Source organism: Gambusia affinis, linkage group LG19 (assembly GCF_019740435.1).
Source record: "Gambusia affinis linkage group LG19, SWU_Gaff_1.0, whole genome shotgun sequence".
Classification (NCBI taxonomy): Eukaryota; Metazoa; Chordata; class Actinopteri; order Cyprinodontiformes; family Poeciliidae; genus Gambusia; species Gambusia affinis.
In genome coordinates this window covers 12,431,466-12,454,897 of record NC_057886.1, presented here as the reverse complement: position 1 = coordinate 12,454,897, position 23,432 = coordinate 12,431,466, and the positions used below count along the sequence as shown (strand labels likewise).

The 23,432-nt window shown below is 37.2% G+C and overlaps 1 protein-coding gene across 1 annotated transcript; it reads right to left on the bottom strand.

The window, feature by feature from the left end:
- Nucleotides 1–2,789: 2,789 nt before the first annotated feature.
- mosmoa (modulator of smoothened a) lies at nucleotides 2,790–23,221 on the bottom strand. The gene is made up of 3 exons (XM_044100157.1): nucleotides 22,223–23,221; nucleotides 10,698–10,910; nucleotides 2,790–4,597 (listed from the first exon to the last, which is right to left on the bottom strand). Exons 1-3 carry the CDS (start codon nucleotides 22,326–22,328, stop codon nucleotides 4,413–4,415), a joined length of 504 nt encoding a protein of 167 aa, XP_043956092.1. The 5' UTR covers nucleotides 22,329–23,221; the 3' UTR covers nucleotides 2,790–4,412.
- Between the last annotated feature and the right edge of the window lie 211 nt (nucleotides 23,222–23,432).

Sequence of the window (23,432 nt, the reverse complement as noted above, 5' to 3'; positions counted from 1 at the left end):
CAAACTTTATGTATCGCTTTCCTTCAACTTCACAGTAATGTACAACTTCTTGATGGGATTCTATTTAAATGGGATTAAAAAAGACATTCAGATTAACACTTTAAATGAGCACAAAATAGACTGTGTCAGAGTCACACACACCCATTTTTCTCTTTTTATTCAGTGATAAATAATTTCCTATCAACATAGGCTTTATGTGTAGACATCCGATCAAGGCAAGAGACAAATTAGAGGGCACACACGTTGCCACCATTAGAAAATAATAGCAGAAACAAAAAAACAATGAGGTAAGAAGTTCTCTTTTTTTTATACATTTGTGGTGCTTCTATGTCTGTTACCTATACTGTTGAACGCACAGTGCTTCCTAATACAGAAATCTTGCCTTTTTTGTGTCTGTACATTATTAAACAGAAACAGGTCATGGCACAATACTAGACCAACCAGAGGCAGAGTGTATAGTTTAGCAGTACACATCATCAGACCGAGAGTCAGAGAAGCCGAGCAGGAAACAGAAATAGAAAACAAATACCTAAGACTTAGCAAACAGAGCGGCTGTGACTGCTTCAACACACACAAACACACACGGTGAATGAAAGATCTGTGTCTCAGTAGCTTATATGATGCCAGATTTAGAGTGCTTAAACATAATGGAAGAGAAATAGACGACTTTAGTGAGGAGGAAGCCATCTACTATCCAAACAGCGATTTGATGGTAGATGATCAGTGTCTGGATGAGGAAGAAGCTTCAGTTTGAAACAAACAGAAATCCCTCCAATGTCTGAGATAGAAACATGGGCAAGCATGTTTAGGCAAGACAGAACAAAGGTTTGTAAATGCAATGATTAATGAGCACATAAGATAATCTTTTAACAGGATAAAATTAACGTATTAATCACTTGAAAAGTTGGCGAATGTAAAAATATGCACCTGCTGTCCTGTTATAGGGGTTGTTGATTACAGAAAATAACTCATAGTCTAGTTTGTTTTGCTTACAGCTGAAATTATAATGATCCATCATGATTTATCCTGAAGTTTAGAAACAGAAAGGGCTTTTTTTTTTTTTTGCACTGAAAAGGGCATTTTGGGTTTTTACCCCCCCTAAATTTTTTTTTTTTTTTTTACATTTAAATACGTCTGAGAATCTAGTGCTAAATATTGTGTTACCAATATAAATGATGGTTAGCCCACATTTTCTGTCTTTCTTTGTGAACTTTAATATCTCAGCGTGATCAATGGTAGTAAAAGTATTCCCAGCAGCCCAAACGATTTTTTTATTTTTTGGTATACAGAAACTTCAGACACGGGTTTTTAAATAGCTTTTCCTACCAAACTCTGCATACAGGCTGTCCTTTGCAACTACAACAATGCACACATTGCTATTGCATTGGTGACTATAGTTTAATATACAAAGCAACTCTACAATGTAGTTAGTTTTCTTCCAATTAAATGGCAGATTTAGGCATTAAGTTTTTTTTTTGAGTGATGTTTCTTCTGATTGTAAGAAATATGAGCATGTTTCTCTCCAATAGAGAATCTGAGGAGGACGCTAAAAATTAGGGTGATGACAATGAGGCCTCCTAATGTCAAAAACTTGGAGCTCATCACCAAAGATGAATGGCCCAAAATAAGAAGTGGAATCAGGCAACAAGAAAGAACATAAATCTAAATCTCACAGGGGTAAAAATATAGTTGGCTGTATATATTTGTATATAATCTCCAACAACTCAAAAGGAAAATATTGCTAGATTTCAAGGAAAACTGCCTAAAAGGTGTTGCATCACACAGGCAGAAAGCTGCGTCAGCAAATATGTTCCTCCTCGTCTTAATTCACTGTGAACCTCATTGTAAAGAACGGAAAAACTTTTTTTTGTTTTGTTTTTGGGACAAGCTATTTTTATAAGCTCACATTTTAAAAAGCTTTTATTACATTCCAGGTGTAGAAAACCATTTTTTTTATCTGTATTTACCCAAGAAGAACATGGAAAAATAATGAGTTACAGTGGTTTGTTGTTAATTTGAGTAATTTTATGTCTATTTGTAATTCTTTAATTGATCAGCACTACCACATGCTGAACCGTCTCAACACATATCAGCCGTTTATCTACTCTACATTATTTGACCTAACGACTACTCGGAGTTGAATCTTGTTTTTAATGCAACACAGATCCATAAGTAAAAGCCACAGGAGGTGAGAAATTCTGTGTTTGGATCAGTCTAAGGATGTAGTACGACTTGAACTGCGATGGCTCTTCCTGACAGACAGACCCAGGTTAGTAAAATACTCAAATGGAAGCCCAGAATAAACTTAAGCTGAGGAAAGTTAGTGGAAGCAGAAAGTCCAAAAATAACACTGAATGTGATGTTTTTAAAAAAAAGCTTAAAATATATATGATTTTTGCATTAGAATCAGATATCAATATTGATTAATATCCACGCTCGCACCACTTTTTTTTTCTCTCTCAATAATAGCTTGTTATGTTCACACGTTTGAACACTGCTGACAAACAAAGCTGTTGTGGCAAACGTGTTATCTCACATGCAATTCTTGACAGATGTCTAGAAAGTTTCAGGCTGCAGTGAGAAAGTATTTTATATGGAACCAAGTTGAGAAATATTCTGTTTTCAATTTAATAACTAAAGACACATAAAATTTCACAAAATTTTATGTGTCTTTAAAACACATAAAATTTTGTGTTTTATGGTATTCTTTGCAAGGTATTGCAAAGAATACCTTTGCAATACCTTGTTTTGCAAAGGTATTCTTACCTCTTGAACCTTTTTTTTTAAAAATCGTCTCCAGTTAGCAAACACTTGGAGCAAGGAATTCTGGTTGAATGAAATCACAATAGATTTTTTTAGGCTACATGGAAACATTGGTCATTGTGGAAAACCAACGCTCTGAACACACCACCCCAAAGATAACAAGGAGCAAGCTTTTCTTCAGCCGGGAGATGGAAGTAGGTGATAGATGATGGGAAGACAGACTAAATAAAGAAAAGTCAAGAGGGAAGTCACTTAGAGGGTGTAAAAGACAAGTGACCTGAGTAGAAGCTCACAGAACAGCATCACATCAAGCCTTAATATTCGGCCACAACCACTGCAAGACATAGCAGTCATTTTTTTGGGGTTGTAATGGAAGCAAACCAACTGTTGCAGCTTCAGTGCGGACAGCGTGAAGGTGTGTTTGTGTGTGTTGCGTTCACAGACCTGCCGAGCAGCACTACGAGGCACAGCGCCATGCATGGACCTGACCTGCAGTCCCAGTGCCTTCACTGTCATACAAAACAAGATCAGAAAAACCTTCCCTGGCTCACGTTTTACCCATCATCAAAAGTTAAAGGAGAATACCACTTACCATCAGCTTTCACATGTTTCCATAAGCTTTTATTGGGAAAAAAAAATCTGTACTGTCAAGATTATAGGGGTCCATCTCAATGCTGCAGAGATGTACAACCTTAGAGAAGATTTTGTTCGCCGTAAATGTTGCCATAAGAGGTGAGTTATTGTTCAAACAGCTGATAGCTGAAGCCGTATAAGAGAATGACCGGTTTAACTGAGATATCCAATTATTACTTTGCTGCCTGCAGAAATAACATTATGCACGGTCTTGGATTGAGTGGCATTCTCCTTTATGATGCTTGACTTCCTGTTCTGGTAGCCCACCAGGCTGGATAAGATGAAGAGGAAGCACATCTGCATCTATGTCTCATCCACAGCAGGCTGAAAGTGTGTGCCGTAACAGCAGCTCTCCTCCGCTGCACACTTGGGGCCGTGCAATATGGCAGACAAAGACACTTCACACACCCCTCACCCGATTCTGTTTAAAGGATTCAGTTCAGCGAACCTCAATAACGCCAACACTACCTCAGAGGAGAAATGGTGGGACCGAAAGAAGAAGAAATTGTACAGAAAAAAAAAACAACTGAAAACTGAAAATAGCACAGAGAAGCTATAAATAGCAACAGAAGCGGCCATGACGAAGCAAATGTGTGCTGAGGGGCGGCTGGAAATCAAGTCGAGGAGTGGTTGTAGTGGTCCTTCGGAGATGTGTGCCATCGTTGTTACTGCGGCTGCCATGACAGCGGCACATTAAGCACCCGTTCTATCAGAGCGACAACACAGAGGGAGAAAGAGAATCGGCTGTTATCTAAAATCAGCAGCGAACTGCAGGGAACTGCGACAGCCTCCACCCTGTTGTGCTCATGTCCCCTTTTAGTGTTTAGTTCATTTATTCATCTCCAAGTAGTTCTCTGTGGAGCTGCGGTCCCTTGAAACGTAAGCGTCGCCTTCCCCGTCTCGGGCTTTGAGGGCAAAAGTTTGTCGTTTTTTTGATTTTCTGTCTGTAGTTTTGGAAATCCCATAATACTTTCAGAGCCTCCAGAGTCAATCCCGAGGCCAGGGTGGAGGAGTTCTCAGCCTGGGAGGCAAACCTTTCCTGCAAACAGCAGTCCCACTATGGTGAAGAAGATGGAGAGGACAAACAGCACGTACGAGGAGCCCACCACCGTGTTGTTGGGCAGCTTGTATGGCTGACCTCCCACCTCGTTGATGTAGAAGCCTATTGGGAAGATGAGCGCTGCCATGCAGAACAGAATCACTGCAGGGAGGAGAACAAGGACGCGATTATTAAACTGAATCATTTATTAAAAAGAACATTACAAATCTCTCTTTACAGTTAAACCCAGATGTTTACTCACGCTGTATTAAAAACACACATGACCTTTTTTCCCCTTAGCATCTGACATTTAAATCAGACAAAACATTTGTTTTAGGTCAAAATTATTTATATTTTATGAATCCAGGAAAGGGGTTTGAGTTAAATAGTCGCACCTATGGACAACCATCATGGAAAAAAAAACAAAAGAAATCATCAATGATAATAGGAATTATGAAACTCAACTATCTCCTTCCCCTTATCAAAATGCAGAAATTGTTTAAATTACTTCTGTATGAAAGGACACTCAGCGATGAGGAAGCCATTACTCCAAAAGCAACATAAAGACAGAAAACGTTTGAAATACAGTGGAAGACAAATACATTTCCTGTGGTGTGATGAAATCAAAATTGAAGTACTTGGCCATAATGGCCAGTGTGTTCTTCATTTTTGGAGGGAAAAGAAAGAAGCCTCCAAACCTAAGACCACCAATCCAACAGTGAAGTACGGTGGTTGCTGAATCATGTTGTGTGACCATTTTGCTTCTGGTGACTGATGCCTCTTCAAAAGAAATTTTATAATGATTAAAAAAAAGAAAAAGCTTTATATAAAACACTTTGAAGCTCTACTAAAACACTTAAAACTTTCTAATTTAGAAAGCATGATTCTGATAATGCTAATTAACCTAAAACAAAAAAGCAAGGAATCAGTAGTTCATCTTAAAAGTAAAGATCTGGTTTCAACTAGAAAAAGTCTTCAGCAGTAACATTACCAAGATCCTCAAATTCCAGAAATGTGCAAATAAAAAAATTAATTGGTTGTCATATGAAATATAGTTTTATTTACCCACATAAACTGTTCAGATCATGTAATAAGAATCTGACCAGACTCCGCTCTCCAAGTTCAAATATTCCAAGTGCAGGCAACATTTACTGTCAGAGCTAGAAAAGATGTGTAAAAAGCTATAAAATAAAATGATTGAACATGCTATGACTATTAACTAACACTAAAAATGTAAGTTGTTATTTTGGTTTATCAGAGTTACTAGAAACTTCTTATGAGTTTCAGTTTTCCTGGAATATAACTAAAATATTAAACATAGTCTAATTCGTCATGTAAGCTTTGTACAATGTATGTAATATCAATATATGTATGATCTCCTGATGAACAAATAAACGATACACAGTAAAAACAAAAAAAAAAAACATAGTCTAATTCTTTTATTAACCAGCTCGACAAGGACCCCCATTTTATTTTACCGCAACGCAAAAGTGAGAATGTCGGTAAGCAAGAAAAAAATGAATAAATAAAAGAGAAATGATCAAAGATCTGTCTCTCTGTCTGATCCTAGTTTGTAAAGTATTACAAGAGGAGACAAAATATTATGCCAACAGTGATTTTTATTAAAGATAATTATATTCTAACATCAATTTTTTTCTCTCCTGCTGAATAAATGCACTCTGATAAAAGGTTGTTCAAAATGGTATCTCAATTTTCACGTTGATATTAGACTGTAGATACAAATTTAGCTAAATTAAAAATGATTAATCCTTCCTGAATACATAGAAGACCAGGAGAGATTAAATTGGCATTCAAGTAATTTAAGTTGTTCAAAACTGATTGTGTGTCTCAACATCGCTGCTCATTTCATATTTCACAAAGAGATCATTTAAACAGCAGTTGTCTGTAGGAGGATTTTAAAAAGATTAGCTCTTTTTAACTTGGGAGTTCAGTGTACTCACTGATACTGGATGTGAAACCTGCGTTGAAGGACGGCTTAGAGTGAGAGATTTCAAACAACTCTAAGAAGCGTCCTTCACTCTTTTGTTGATAATATTTCAGATGGGAAAATCGACACCCTACTTTGTGAATAACGTCAAGCAGAAGTATTAAATAAATCAGAAATATGGCACAGAATAAAAACTGAATGTGTTTATAACAGATGCACCATAAAACATGCTTTGTGCTCAATCAAAACTGAATCAGGAGAGATTTAACCTTCATGCAGAGTTTGTATAGAAAAAAATGTCTAAAAAGTCTTTAAATACTCCCAAATATACTGTTATTTTCTATAGGTTTTTTACATTAAACAAGGTTTTAGTTCAATTAGAGTTGAACCGAAAGCTGAAAATAGTGACGCAGATTCCTAGTTCAAGGAATGATTCATTATGTAAAAATCTATTAAAGATTAATGTCTCCAAATGAAGAGAGCTTGCACTCTGAGAGCAGCATTCCTGGTGTTTGCTGTGGGAGTCTGCAATGAAGCCTATGGAGATCAACTAAAAATAACACAGAGGGTTCTGCACAGCATGCATGCAAGCAATCATTGGCTGTATTTAGCAAAACAAAAACATTTAGAATTATATAAGATTTGTACACATTGGGCATTAAGATGCATTTAAATGGTTGATTTTTAAGTTTAGATTCATTGAAATAGAAACACCTTCAAAATATTTCTCAGCAGAATCGGTGGAGTTACTTGAGTCAAGCTTTGCAGTAGAGTGAAGACAAGGATTTCAACCCCAGAAGCTCAGCACCAACTCACCAGCATGGCGGTGGCAGCATAACGCTGTCTTGGAGTCAGTGGTACTGATGGAAGTAATGATGAAAACAAATCACCACATCTCCAGAAATTATTCCTAAACATTTATTTTTTAAATAAAATGGAAATTGTTAGACGGCTTTTGACCGTCTAACACTGGCCAGCATGTCAGGTTTTACAAGAAAACAACTCAGCTAAAGAAAAAGAAAGAAGTATCAGTAATGTAATGTTAAATCCCAACCAAGCTTCTTCAAAATGTTACAAATTCGCCTACACAGACTTCACATGAAACCATGTCGCATCTATGCCTCAACTAATTTTTGTGAAAAGAACCCTTGGTGACGCATGAAGCTTCATTAATAAAAGCAAAAATTAATCAAATCTCATAAAGAAGCTCGCAAGGGAAGAGCGTGAAGAGAAATTAAAACAGCAAATCCTTGATAGGGTTTACAAATCCCTGAAGAGCTGCTTCGATCAAATTTAAACATTTATGAAAAAGCAGCTTTCCATAATTGGAGTATGAAATTAGGAAAAATCTAATTTCCTGAAATAGATTTTATAGAAAATAAACTGTTACTCACAAAACTCAACAGCTCATTGAGAAATACATATTACTGTGATATTTATTCTACAAATCATTAATGTGTTCATTTGTGAGGATGAAGGATATTCGGCTACAGTTCAAAGTATTCCAACTCTCAGTGATTTCTCAGTTTCTGCTAAATGTCTTTTCTATTTGAGTTTTACATTAATAAAGCCACAGCAATATCTGAGCGTGTTTACTCCCGATTTCACAAGTCAATTATGCAGCAAATTAAACCATCATGTGAATCAACGGGGTTTTATTGTACAACATACCATCATTTAATTAAAAATAAATAGATGATGTCTGAACAGCTTTTCATCGTCTGCTCTGCTTCAGAGCCACACTGCTTTATTTAATCTCATACCAAAGTCAATGCGGGAGGGAAATGCTTTCATGGGGCTGAACTTTGACATTTTAACCAGTGTGAGGCATTAATTCTTAATGAAAGTCTCATTATTAAGCAAAATCTTTATGCGAATAGATGTAAAGAGAAGCTGAGGATGAAAAAGCAGAGGAAATCTATTTTTACATGAATAACTTTTCTCTCCCTAAACTATATTTCTAAGACAAAAAGCTCAAATTAACCAGAAAATAGACTTTTGAGAGCTGAAAGCATCACCTTCACAGTTAAAATTATAACTTTTTCAATCTAATTGGTTAAAGAAATATTATCTAAGCAGGTTTAATCAAGTGGGAATTTCATCCATCCAGACTCACACTGGACACAAATTATACTGTCCAAAATGCTAAAGCTGACGGCATGATGGAAGCACTGATGATGACAAAAAGATTTATAGTACTGGGCATACATCTACAAAATACCACCCTTGTCTAACAATTGATTGCGTAATCTGGCTATAAAGTAAATATCATTTTAGCTCACAACATCTGATTTTTCAATTTACTGATGCTTTTCTAATTTCACAATTTTTGGCCAGCAAACAAAGCAAATCAAGCATGAAGAAATTAAACTCATTTCATCGTGACAATAAGGTGTTGTCAAAAAAAAAAACAATCATTTGAATGTGATGTCGCCTCCACTTGTTTGCACTTGAATACATTTGCAGAAGAAAGATATAAATAGCGAATTGAAAATCATCACAGCTAAAAGGAGTTTTTAAATGGCTGTGCCAGGACTGAATCATTTCAAATGTTACATTTCAGAACTGTAAAACTTTTCACCATACAATGACCAGAAGTTTCTGCTGCTGTTTAGAGCAGAGTGCAACAGAGTCATGCAGAACCCCCAAATGCAGCAGAGCACTGCTGGCCAGCTGACTGAAAAAAGGCTGCCGCACTTTTCTGTGACTTTCAAAGACAAATGTGGCTGCTTTGAAATATTTTAATGACATATAAACTGTAGGAAGACCAACAATCACTGTTGTTTGCATAAAATAGTTAGCTAAGCAGCCATTTGCATGGTGGCTACCTGAACACATAGCCCTACTAGTTATCGAGCTACTGAAAGCTTTTTAAACTTGTGTCATTTTTTACAGTCAGAGCTGTAAAAAAATATATATTTTTTTTTCTGCTCAATAAGTAACTAGTTTAGTGATTAATTAAGCCATATTTTTGCTCAAGTCCATGGATCAAATTCGAAATAACATAAATATTACATATAATTAAAATGTTCTCAATAATCAACATTCTATCTTTTGACAACAGGAATAACTGCTACTTTTCTGTCTGAAATTAAAACATTTAGGTCATTTTATAAATCTTAGTATATTTTTTATTTAGTTTTAGTATCGTGGCACTATGAAACTGCTGTTAAACAGCTAATACAAAAGTAACAATTACCACTTCAGTCTGACTTGAAGTAAGTTAGCAGTTGTTTCATTTTTGTTTGTGTTGCTAAGCTCAAAGTAATTTCTATATCAGAGTGATAGTCTACTAGTTTCACAAAGCAGAATAATATGTTCTACGGTTATCTGTCAATTCCTTATTGTCACATATATTGTGAAAATGTGGTAGCAGCAGGCAAAAAAAGACAAATATGACCATGAGTTGAAGATAATTAAAAAAAGTTTGTTTAATGAAAGTGCTATGCAAAGAGAACAGAGAAACGACAAATATGCTAATTCAACCATTTAAATGTGTGTTGGACCGGGACAACCTTGCCACACTGTACCTGGGTACAACTACTACAGACGCTCAATCAAATCCAATTCTGCTGTATCTGAGCAGAATTAGGTGAGATTGGAACAGGTTGAAACTACTCTTCATTATCAAATCCATCTTGTGCATTTTTTCTATCTTCCTGAGTTTCTTGGGATGTTCTCAGTGCTTCGAAAAGACACTTTAACTTGGGATATAAAAGAGTGCTAGTTTACCAGGTGATTAGGAAGTGTTTGGAAAAAAAATATAAAACTGCACAAGACTTAGCAGGGAACAAATATTCACCTAAATGTCTTCTTTTTGCAAATCCTCAGGGTGTTTTTTTCATTTTTGTGTCTGTGCCATTTAAAAAAAAAAATGCCTCCAGCTTTCAGACAATATTGCGAGCCATTGTGGCTTCACATACCACTGCTCCATCAGTGTGAGAATGCTCGAAGCTGCCGCTTCCCTGAACTGACTGACCAATTGAATTCCACCAACCCACACAGCTTTGTAAAACCAGCCCAGGCACAATGCGTGAGATGGAAGAGTTATTGTGGAGTGCTGCAAGTGCATCTATACAGAAATATTGTCTGGAGGAAAAAAAATAAAAAAATAAAAACTTTACAGTTCAAGGGAAAAAAGAAGAGCTGCGGTTATATTGTCCACCTACACATGCACCAAACGAGCCACAATTCTCTATGTATTTGTCCATAGAATCAAGAGGAATGTATACATTTGCATTTTCTCAAGTAATTCAACTTGAGTTTCCTGAGAAACATAATTTCAGATTTTTGAATAGAATTTTCTTCACTTACTGCCAGTGAAGGCAATCCAGCGGGCATATTTGGTGGCTTCTCTGCGCCAATGCGACGCAACTAGTAGTCCACAGGTGACTGTGAGGGATATGATGCCCATGATGATGAAGAAGAGTGTAGTGACCCACTCAGGGGGCAGTCGCGGCGGGATACAGGTCCGCTCTCGTCCGTGTATAGTCTGACACTGCCGGACAAGACCAACTGTAAGGGCGCCTGCAGGGGAGAGGAAAACATGAAAAGGTTTGCTTTAATTTACTTGTAGTATTACCAGATAAAGCAGAAACATAGCGTTACATTTTTATGTTTTGTCATGTGATGGCCACATAATAAAATGTTCCATTATGGTTACAGGGCTATATGAAGCATGTCCATTACAATTTTTTACACAAATAATTCTTAGATAATGAAATTTGAGTTTAGTCAGTTCTGCCAATTTTAAGTTTCTTGCAGAATAAGCTGATTTAGAGCGTCTTGTCACTTTAAATCCACATCCCCAATTCATTGTTTACACTGACACATGAAAATGGCTGCAAACAGATGCACAATTACTATACATCTTTGTAAAGCAGAAGTGGAGTCTTCTGTAAAACCAGAATGAATGCAGAAAGTAGTTTCTGAATGGTAAGTCAACAACAAAGCACTTGTCTTTTCCATGAACAATTGTACAGCACATACAGGGAAAACTAGTTGACCAAACGTGCTGGAGTTCAGCTTGGGTTGCTAGGTGACAAGCTGGACTAACGCTGCAGTGCCCATTGATTGTTTCTTAACAATCTTGAAGTTTTTGAAGCATCCCATTTTCCAGACACCAACAAACTAACTTATTACCAAAAACGACTGACTGATTTTGTACCCAACACCATTAAAACTTTCAAAATAAAGTTAATGCCACAATCTGCATACCTGATCTAATCAGAATCTCAGACCTCACAGGTTATAGTAGCTGTAGCATTTTCACGGATATGGTCAGACAGACAGGAATTGTCTCACATGAAAGAAAAGGAGCACGAACAAAGAGAAGACGGAGGAATGGGGAAAAAAGATACTTTGAATCACTTCCATTTCAACCATTATGACAGCAAAAAAATGTTTTCCACACTTGCAGCGAGGGCGAAGATGAGATCTATCCTGCCAGTAAGTGCATCCCACACAGCTGTGACATTTCAAGTCATGTTGGACTGAGCTGCCGCAGTTTTAAAAGGCTCAGTAAATATGAATATGCAAGCTGTCCAAATTCAGCTCAAACTATCTGACTTCATCTCCCAAGATCTTGGTTAAAGGTCATGGAAAATGCAAGCACACATCTGCGATCAAGATGCTCCACTGTACTTATCTATGATTAATCAAGACAAGAAGTTTAATGGATGCAAGCATCAAACCGAGTCATGAGACAAGCTCTGACAGAGTGTAAAGGCTGGTGCTAAAAGCAGGCCCATGCTTCTCCAGAGGCATCTTGTTCAATTAAAAGCACAACCTCAAGGGGATTTTCCACCTGAGTAAGCAGAACAGCATCACTTTGTTTACCTCTCTGCTGACCACAGGTCTCTTTAAATAAAAGGTGGGCCCTCTAGGACACAGCACAAGGCAAGAAGTACTCACTTGAAAAACAAAGCGTCAAGTAAGACTGATTTCTTGCATTACTGGACAGTAGATAATAAGGTTCGTCAGGCTGTCATGCAACTTAATGCTTCATTAGCTTCTGGGGACTTTTAGATCCAGATGTCCCAGATACCCATTAGAGTTGTTTAATATAGTGCCTAATACTGTAATTACAACTACCAACCATACCTGACGCACTTCTTTTGAGCTTAATAAATATCAAATGAAAGGTTTAGTTATATCTTCTCTTATATTTCTTGTAGGGTAAAAAGAAATTCTTTGGCCAGCAATTGTCTGCTAAGGGAATGTGTAATTAAAACAGGTTTAAATAAGACTTTTGTTGAGCGGAAATCTGATTTTCTGTTAAAGAATGTGTTGAGTGAATGAAATTTGAGTTTTCTATTAAAGTAGAAATAGCCTCAAGTGACTTTTTTAAATCACTCTGGCACCTGCTTGTTTGTCATTTTGTTTTGCTTCTAATCATAAAAAGCACTTTGAATTGCCTTCTTATACCATATAAATAAAGAAAATTACCTTGCCTTTTTTTCTAATTATGCCTTTCTGTATTCTATGGTTTAGTTTGTAAGGCAGTAGGACACACTTCATTAAAATAGGAAAATAATCCATTTAAATTCTCAAGTCCTATAGGAGTTTATCAAAAGATATATGGCAACTGAATTGCATTGTCAAACAGGTACCCAGAATGAATATCTGAGTCAGAGAGAGTGATCCTTACCTGTTTTAAAAAAAATTTCCCCCCCCTAGAACGCATTTGTTGTTAAATGAGCAATAAAAACACAAAATAACCCCCTCACTGAAGAGGTGGGCCTTTGTAGGCAGCATCATAAAAGTTCAGAGGCTCAGTAGGTAGGTGGAAGGTAGAATGGGACAAATATGCAAGCTGGAGTTTGAGGTTCAGTCTTAGTCTGGCAAATGTATGAACAATTTATTCCTCGTTAGTTTTAAACTTTGTGTTTCATGAATATGAATCAAAAATCAATTTAACCGCAATAAACAACCGAAGCCTGTGTGCTCTCTCGGGCCTGTGAGTGCTGAGGGCTATGCAGACTCCACAGAGGAAATCCTGTCCCCTTTATTCCGCCCAGAGAAAACATGCTTTTATAGTATAGCAACCAGCTTCTCCATCTGGGCTAGCTCAGAAAAAAAACAATGCCTGTGGTTTAAAAGAAAATGGTGTAGATGTCTACAATGGCTCTGATGAACTGCAGGAACAGCAAGCTTTACATCTACATGAGCTTACACTGAAAAACCTTCAATTTAATACGAAAGGTGGCAACTTAATAGATGTTTTCACTAACTCTCTGTGATGCTAGTGTAGTTTTCACTTATGCAGTAACTAAATGTTAAACACCCCCCACTAAACTGGTACATGACAGGGTTAGTTTACTCAACAACACTTTTCTAAAGTCATTTTGGTGTTACAGAACAACTTTGAATAAACAAAGCAGAAAGTGGCAGGGACTAGTTGAAGGGGAATTAGACAAAAGTTTATTCCTGCAGGTATTAGAAGGGTTTACGACTGTTTTCCCTGCATCCCCTGACCTCCTGCTGTTTTACCAGCACTCAGCGGGATTCCTGCCATGCAACAGGCAGGCACGCTATGCTAAATGAACACAGGTAAACAATTCAGCCAGCAGCAACAAACACAAACTGTTCCTGTTTAAATATCGGTATTAATCTAACAGTGGTGTGTTTTTAATGCATACATTTCTCTAATCAGACGGTCACACAAAATATGATCCCCAAAACAAAACATTTCATTAAAAAAAATTAGCTGCAGAATTTTACGTAGCCACAATAATTTGTCAGAGAAATTTACTTTTCTATCAAACTGGAAGGGTTAAAACAGCCAATTCACTGTCATGAAGAGTAAGGCCTGGATTGAGCTTACAGACAATCACTAACACATGCCCTGCTCACACTTGGCATTCACAGGCATCTTGGGTAATTCTATAAAGAAACAGAGGTAATGAGCACAGCCAGGACGCACAGACAATGACGCATTTGGCCGTTTTTCCCCTGTTGTCTGGTCACACTCAAAAACAAAAACTCAAAAGAGGATCCTTTTAATGATTTCAATTCAATAATGCCAATGAAACAACAAAAGAAGACAAAAACAAGCTGAATGGTTGCTCTAAATAAAGTAATCCTGGTTTCACCCAGCAGATTCTGGCTTTTATCCACAAATTCGTCCCGGGATGACCACTTTTACCCAAAACAAAACAGGAACATTCACACCTCCTTAGTGTAAAAACACTGACAGAAGCTCTGTAAGGTGTTTTCTACAAGTCAGAGGGACAGCTGAGCTCACACTGCAATTCCAGGTGTTAAACCACAAACATCACACTACATAACAACAAAACTGTCTTCGTGACATCCTGTTCATCCACTATGTCAGATGGTATAGTTAAAGAACACAATCCTGTTAGTTCTGGCATCATCAAATGTTGTATGACAAAAATAAATAATGCTGAAAAGTTATTTCATCTACATGACAAGTAATCAATAATTCTCTAAGAGATCATAGCGGTATAAATGGTTCATTTAATGTAGAGAATCACAGCTAAAAACGGCAGGTGACCAAAAGTCATTAACTTTAAGTACGACCAGTACGGACAGAGGATTAGTTAGTAGGGAACTAAGAATATATTGTATTTCTCCAGACAGTGAATGCATCAGACAAATTCACCTAGCTGTTAATAGTAACTTCTACAGGGTTTAAACTCTTGTAATTGGTCCTTTTCCATAATGTACCAATTACATTACATCACGTTTTTTTTTTTGTTCTATTTATAAAAAGTACAGAAACAATAACAAGTCTCACATACAATTAAATTAGTAAAATTTTCTAATAGATTTTGGATTACTCACATTTCCTTCATTGTGGTCTGCTCTCAGTTTTAGGGAAGTTGACTCATGCAATATAACAGATTAAGACCATTGATCAAACCAAAATAACTATTAGCAAACTCCTGCTGTAGACACAGCAGGAGTTAGTTGCTTTATAGTTTTCCTTTAAGGCAAACTATAAGTGGAAAATATATAATTTCAGTAAATTATCTGTTGTCAAAGCAGATATGAAGGGTTCCCAGGATGAGCATAACTTTATGTCTGGTCTGTATAAAATGTTCCGACTCTGAACCTAAAATAGTAGGGCATGAAAAGACCAAATCTCCAAAAGCAAAAGTACCATATAAAAGTAATGCAAAGAATTTCTTTCAACTCGGTCAAAAATTGTGCAAATTTAGGACTACATTGTAACCTTGTGTTTAGGAGATTCCCATCATCCTGTAATTTACATGATGTAACTTTGACTTTACTCGCATAGTATAAAAACAACAGACAGCAATGATTAAAAATTTGCCATTTTCCATGACGCTGCAAATCTCCAAACGCTAATGATATCAGATAGTTCAGTGGAAAGACACACTGCGACTTATAAAAAGATGTTTCTCCAAAATTTAATCTGCTTTTTTCATTGATGAGAGACAACAGTGATTTGATTTCATTCGGGGATGACAGGATGCTGTGGCGCAGACACAATGTAAAGTTAATGGAGCGAATTGAACAACCTGCAGGTGCTGAAAAACATCCAGTTAGCCCTCATTTCACTCTGCACTGAAAACAGATGTAATGTTCCAACTGAGGCATTGGTAATAAATGTGCAGACAAGCAATCTAAATGTGGACAAGGCAGCAGCAGCTTGTATTTTATCTGATTGGGCACATGTCCCTTTAAACCTACATGTGCTAAACCTAAACAGAAACAGGAATGTTTGGATTCAGAAATGAAACGCTTTTGGCTAGAAATGATTTAAAAAAAAAATTATCTAAAAAATAATATGTATAGTCTACAAATCTCGCTTACGCTGTATTGCTCACTATTACTTACAGAAAATAATGGGCCAATTTACGATTTTGAGGCCCTGCTCTTTTTCACGCCCCCATCATGCCCTGCTACCCTGCCGTCAGCTCTGCACTCACAATGATCAAAACACTCCTCTCACCATATCTTGGCCCAAATGAGAGGAAACGAGCACCCCGTCTGCTCAACTGCAAGATGATGATGCCGTCATTAGTGAAGCACCAGAGGTGCTGCTGTTTGCAGGCTCAGGAGGGATGAGTCCAAATGGCCTCTGAACTGTGGTGGGCGGCACAGAGGTAAGCTAACGCACAAGACAGCTGCCTTTTTCTGCAGCTGGAGGCTTTTTAACATTGCCCACTTTTGTTATTGGGGCACCGACACGCAGCTGTGCAGAGCCAAAATCCCCACACTAAACACACAACATAAAATCATGAACGCTGAGGGGGAAAAAAAGCCAACAACAGTGACTTCATCAATCGGAAAATGACCGGATTTGAGTTTACAACAAGTCAGTCGCTGGTCAGTGTCAAAGTATCTGAAAAGCAGTGATATCTGGTTATTCAAATTTTGAAGTAGCTCTACCCAAGAGCACAGACTGTGATAAGTCTATGCTCACAGTTTAAATAAGTCTAAAAGTCCTTAAAACCGACAAACAATAGACATTGCATATTTATAAACTGCATGGTAAGAGAAACAGTGTAAAATCAACTGGTTAGGGCAAATACAACACTCAACTTGGAGACCCTCTGACTTCTTGTGAAGCAATATGAAAAGAAAAGAAAAAACATCCCTGATGGTTTTTCTTATTTTTGAACAGCAAAATTATTCTCTGGAGAAGATCTGAATAAATGTTGATTTTTACATAATTGTCTTTTATTAAACACAGAAAATCAACCTATAGGCTGTAGAGATGTTAAAATATAATTTTCAGTGCATCTGCTTATAATGAAAAACATGTTATGTCCATATATTTTAACTGCGAAAACACCTAAATAAATAAAAAGTATCTTTAAGGAGACATAGCATGAATTTGTCATTGCAAAATAGCCTAAACACATTTTTAAGAATGCCTCTCGAATAGAGTGAAGCATTCTTGAATTAGGCAAATCTGATGTCAAAATAACACCTTAAACAAAAGAATAAATCTGCATGCCAAATACTAAGGATCATTACTATAATGTCACAAGATGCTTTTTCAAATGTGATTATCAAACACAGCAATGAAGCAGCACGTTTTTGCTGAAAAGTTGTGCCGTCTCTCTCTAAATTACACTGAAATTAAGAAAATTCAACAACATTAGATATAAATACAGTATTTAAAATAGCATCAATAAATGAATGTCTTCATGGATATCTTCATTAATCATGTCCTAATTACCTTCTATTAAATATCACTGACCAAAGATACAAACCATCAAATTAATTGTTAAAGGTTCCTCCATTAATCTTAATTAAATTTTTTTTTAAATCAGATTCCTGCCTTCAATCAGTAGTTCTTTCATCTTATGCTAAAAAGGTACCTATTCTATTTTAGGATGAAGCACAACTTATAGATGTGCTATTTTATTTAGAAATAAAACAATAACCCCCCTGCCCTGAAAAACATTAGAATATAGTTTAGATTTCCCACCTGCAACACAAGAAATGAATAATTTCTTTTCATAGATCATTTCCATCACCTGCAGGCTAAATGGTTCAGCTGGAGCTGCACAGCACCCAGGTTTTTACAGTCAACGGATGAAAAATATTTCACATTTCAAAATGGTACTTTCTTCACCTGAGGCCAATAAACATTTTCAAGTCAATGGCAGCTCAGTTTGTGGTCTCTGTCCTTGCCAGTTAAATTCTCTCAATTTTGGGGAAACTGCAGGTGAGAACTGCTGGCACAGCAGGCCTGTAACTGGACGATAATGGCTGGCCTGGTTTCAGCTGCTCTGTAGTAATAACACTGTGTGCCCTTGTGCTTTGAAAAGTGATACTTAAAATAAGACAATTTAATTGTGTCCCATTTCATCTATTTTTGACTAAATCACCGTCACACTAATTGTGGACCAGTTAGAACAAGTTGCAGTTTGTGCGAATGTTTATTTCACCCTGTTACAGATTTGTGTTTTTGCTTCTTTTTTTTTTCTTACACAAATGTCTCAAAGCAAGCAAAGTTTAACATCAAAGATAACTTAAGTCAATACAAAAATTGTCCGCAGAAGATAATTTATCAAGGGGAAAATGGAAGATAAATCAAGTTGCCCATAGGGAAAAAAAAGTTAAATTATTTTTGCATTTATTTGACCAAAAGTCTGTAAAAGGGGACATGTTTTCATAGCCCATGTTACTGACATGACTGTCAAACCACATCCAACATGGAGCTAATGTGGTTGTTCCTATAACATAGAGATCAAAACATGTTTCCACATTATTACACATATGAACAAGAAGCACATGGAGGAGATCAGGGTTTTTCTATCTGAAGGAAAATTTCAAATAGAGGCAATATTAACAACCTATAATAATAATAATGTGGTAAAAATGAAACAGTAAGGTTGAGTAATACTGTACATTCTTTTCATTAAAAGAAAAATCATCTAAAAGTGAAAACTAGGGCTTTAATATTTTCAAAATGCTCTGGAGACAATTATTTAAGAGTCGGCTTTGATTAATGGCTACAAATAATCCTGGTGGTGCAAATGTAATAACATTACTTATCATTTATGTTCAGAACCATTAACTCCACCACAAGGACATAAATGTGCACCACGCAGTCCTAGACTGAGCAGCAGAAAATTGCAGTTTATGCCTGACACTGCTGTGACAATGGCTCTGCTTCGAAGCGCTGCAGGACGCTGGCTTTAGATGGTAACAGCAGAAACCTGAAGCTTTAGTGGAGATTATGCTATGCATCTGAATTCTGTGTGCACTGTAAAATGCAGAGTTTTTAAGTGGCGTCAAAGTATTTAGATGAAAAAAAAATTTCTGAATCAGGCTTTATCAATGTTTAGCTTACTCTTCATTATAAAATTAAAAAGAAAAACAGGGGGGAAAACCTGAAGCAAAGACGGATTTTATCGAAGTCGACTGTTTTCTCAATAATGTGAGAACAAAGTCAGTCAGATAAAAGTATATCTGACTAAAACTTCCAATAACACAACAAAAGCTAAGGTGCTGAGCTCAGCTGATTGGTGTCAACCTTTTTGTTTAAAAGGAAAACTGCATAAAAATTAGCCTGCGATTAGAGAGAGTTAGAGATTATTCAACAATATCTGAACATAAACTCTATTTTCAAGTTTGAAATGTCGAAAACTTTCTAATTTAATATTTAAAAAAATTACAGAAATAAAAACAGTACACTAAATTTAACATGAGTACATTTGTAAAACTAATGAAACAAAACAGATTTTAGGAGACACATTTCGTCAGACAGAAGACCTAACTTTACAGTGCAACACTGTATTTCGTTACACCTCTGCTGCACCGTGTCTTTCTTCACTTCCCTCCATGCCTGCACCATCTCTACCCTGCTAGTGTTCCTTCTTGTAAGTTGGTTATTAGTAGCTTTGATATTAACTGCATTGTTAGTCACTTCGCATACAGGTGTCTGCCAAGTACATAAATATAAACTTTTGACTTCATTGTCATGTATATATGAGGCAACTGAATGTCAACAAGCTCATCCAAGTTCTCCATAATAAATGTTAAAGACAAAAATTGTACCTATAGTAATACAGATTATTTCAGTGGCAGAAATGTAGAAACTGTTGCTTTTTGTTTTTAAGGCCATTATATCATCCATCCATCACCTATGCCTACTTATCCTTGCAGGGTCAAGGGCAGGCTATACCTATCTCCAGTGTCCATCACATTTCAAATATTCTATATATTATTTTTTGAATGATCAATATTGTAGTACTTTACCCAAAGGTTATCATATGGTGAAAATACCATAATGATCCATACATCAATGGTTATTATATTTTACTTTTCAGTGTTCCCTAAGCCAATAGCTTTTTTTAATTCAGCATAATTTGTTTGTACCCACGAAACTAGCTGTGTTAGTAGGGAATGCATTTCAATATAAATGTGCAAGATCTTGCTTTCCTATAAATATCCTGTTAAACTAAGTTCTTTTTTTAGGCTTTGTATAGAAACACAATACACAAAGCAATTAATCTAAAATAAAAACACATTTACATTACAATGAAAGCACTGTCAGAGAACAAAGAACATTTGATTCTGTTTGCATGGAAATTGCACATTTTAGACAGAAGTGGGAACATTATTAAAGCCATCAAAGAAAAAAAAAACGAGATGTGAAGATGAATCTCAGTGCTTTGTCACCCACACATGTGATAAGACCATTGAAGACGGGACAAATGAGGCAGGCTCTGTGAGGGGAAGTGAGAAGAGTGACAGCGAGTTGGAAGTTGTTAGCTGGACAACTTCCACTCCAATAAGAACACCCACATAAACCACAACACTGCAGTTTAAAATAGCAAAGGTTCAATTTTCTGTATAAAGCCAGTGCAAGTGGACAATAAGAGGCCGATTACACAACAGAATCAAACGAGCGGCATTGTAGACAATGTGCCCATTTCATTAAATCCCATTATTGCTTCTGCATAGATTACTCATGTCACTGAGTTACAGTCGTATGCTGACTGGTGGATGGAGCACCCTCCTTGACCCACATATTAAGCCGTCATTCTGCAAAGAGAACAAAGAGTAGCAGCTGTCCGTCAATAGGCTGCATGTGTTTTCAGGAATGGTGCATTAAAAACAAGCCGCACGTGCTCACACTCGCCGTCGGCACTAGCAGGTATGATTTGACTGATTACACGTTTGTAGATTCAACTGATCATTCGAAGGTCACTTCAAACGTCAAGAGGTCATTATATATCATAGGAATGAAGATGGCTTTGTAAAAAGGGTTTTTAATCGATAAACAGCTCAAGAGATGAAAGGGCTTGAATATTGACTGCTTTTACAACTGGCTTTCCTTCTTCAAAAAAAAAAAAACAGCTAAGAGTGAACATGGTGACAAGTGCAAATCACTTAAACTGTATTTGTATTATAATTAATTTTTCATTTGATTTTGTTTTTCAGTGTTTTCAGTATTATGGCTTTAACTCGCTATGATTTTATCAAGTCACGTTCATGACAAAGCACTTTGAGCAATACTTGGCTATATAAACAGTATTTACTCACTATTCTGAGGACTACTGCATGTTAAGAGGAAAAAAGTAACTGCATATTCTCCGATAGAGGTAGCAGTTTTGAATGAAACAATAAACTTAAAAGAATAACAATATTGTATTTCTTTGATCATTAGCTGATTAAACTCAGCTTAAAGGGCATACAAATGCACACCATTTGTTGATGGGTTTGCAGATCGAAAAACTGAGGCTTGAAGATTTTATGCATTTAAGTACGACTGGGTGATTTCCGATTTTTCATTTCTTAACAGCCTCTGACAGATCATGTGGTGCATTTTTAGTTTAGTCAAGACACTAACAGAGCATCACACATCACTCTTGTTAAAATATCCTTTTACATCTGCAGCAGGTTATGTTAAGAAGTCTGGTTGCCAGTTTAACTTGACAATACTGGCGGCTCAACTTTTGCAAATGTTGTGCAATACACACTTGAGAACTTATCCTCAAGTATTTTAAGTATTTCTTTAAATAAAGAAATACTTAACAACTTAATGTCTATCTGCTTTGGGTTCAAAGTAAACATAGACCCCAGGTTAGGTTAGCAAGAAGTCCATCTAGTTATTATGAAGAAAAAAAATGCTACTTCCAGCACAACTACATGGTTCAATTAAACATGTCGTTTCAGGCAACAACTGCAACTTTGGCAATGAACTAGCAAACATCACCAAATATTTTACTGATATAGCGACCATAAATCCATGGTAACTAATTTAGTCAAGCTATATTTATTACAGTCCATATCTCATATCTATTCCTTCCAACAATTTTCTCCCACTAAAATAAAGTTGCACAGAATATTGTTGTTCGATAGAACTTAGAAGGTTGTTGGTTTACCTGTTGATTCACCAGTGTTGATCCAGTCTGGGTTTGCAATACTGGCTATTGCAAAGATATCTGCAGCCAGAAACAGGCATCCTGAAATGATCGTCAGTTTATCCATGTCGCCTGGAGAAGAAGCGGTGAGTTTCGGCACAGGGGGAAATGTGGTAGTGGTTGTCCAAACGTGACCCCCCCCGGCTGTTCAAAGAGACTCGGGGTAGGCTGTTATCTGTCCAACCTCGCCCCCTTCAACAGGAGCCTGCTGTTGAGGGTCTGCTGTGCATTTTGCAGCAATGTTAGCCACTTCGCGTCAAGCAAGCGCGAGCCTCCAGCTACAAAAGGCTCTGATGTGACGCACAAAAGCATCACATCTCAAAAGCCCCGCTGAAGTCCAGTAATGTAAAACAAAGGCTCACTCTGCGCTGAGGCCCCGGACTGGTTGTGTTGTGGTACGGATCCGCTTAGGAGCAGCCGCTGCAGCAGCAGCAGCATCGGGTACAGCTGCTGCTAGCAGACAGCTAGCTAGCTATTTCCCAGATTCGGGCTCGATGAGCCGAGCTGCGGCCCAGAGGCTGCTCGACGGCATTTCACACACAATGTCACACCTACTGAAGTCCAAGGGATGCGGAGCGAGTTCCCACTCTCCGAAATATCCGCGTTTCGAGCGTAGGTTCACGGTTACCCGTCAGGAAAACGAGAACCCATCACCCTGTCTCGCTGAAGAGAGTCCGTTCTTCTTCTCTGCTGGAATAGCATCTGGTACTTTCAGCCCATTAGCCAGCCAGCTGCCCTCCTCTTCTCTTGCTCCGGACCACAGCCAGACGCTTTAAAAACACTGCGAGTTTAAATGCCCCAACATGAACGATGAATCGGTGCCGTTATTGTTATGCTTCCCACCCGTGTGCCCACCACTAGCTGTGCCTCCCCTTCTGCCAAATGACATCAGGCGGACCCCCCCTACACAGCCTCAAACACACACAGACAGAGTGTTCAGAGGGGGGCTGCGGCTCTCTTCTCGCGATACTCTGGAAGAATGGGGGGTTGTGTTTTCATGAGTGCTCAGGTTTGAGGCAATTATTCATGATGTACAGTAGCCCCATGGTGCAAAACACAATAGCGTGTCTCAAAGCACTCACATTTTTAAAAAAAACAAAACAAACAAACACAAAAGAAACAAGTAATTAAACAAAACAACGTAGTTTTGTAAGTGATGTGCAAAACACAA

Excerpts from the sequence above, each read along its gene's own strand:
- mosmoa (XM_044100157.1), bottom strand. The coding sequence starts at position 22,328 with ATGGATAAACTGACGATCATTTCAGGATGCCTGTTTCTGGCTGCAGAT. Across the intron at positions 10,911-22,222 it reads CAACACTGGTGAATCAACAG|GCGCCCTTACAGTTGGTCTT; the intron begins GTAAACCAACAA and ends TCTCCCCTGCAG. Across the intron at positions 4,598-10,697 it reads CTGGATTGCCTTCACTGGCA|TGATTCTGTTCTGCATGGCA; the intron begins GTAAGTGAAGAA and ends TCCTCCCTGCAG.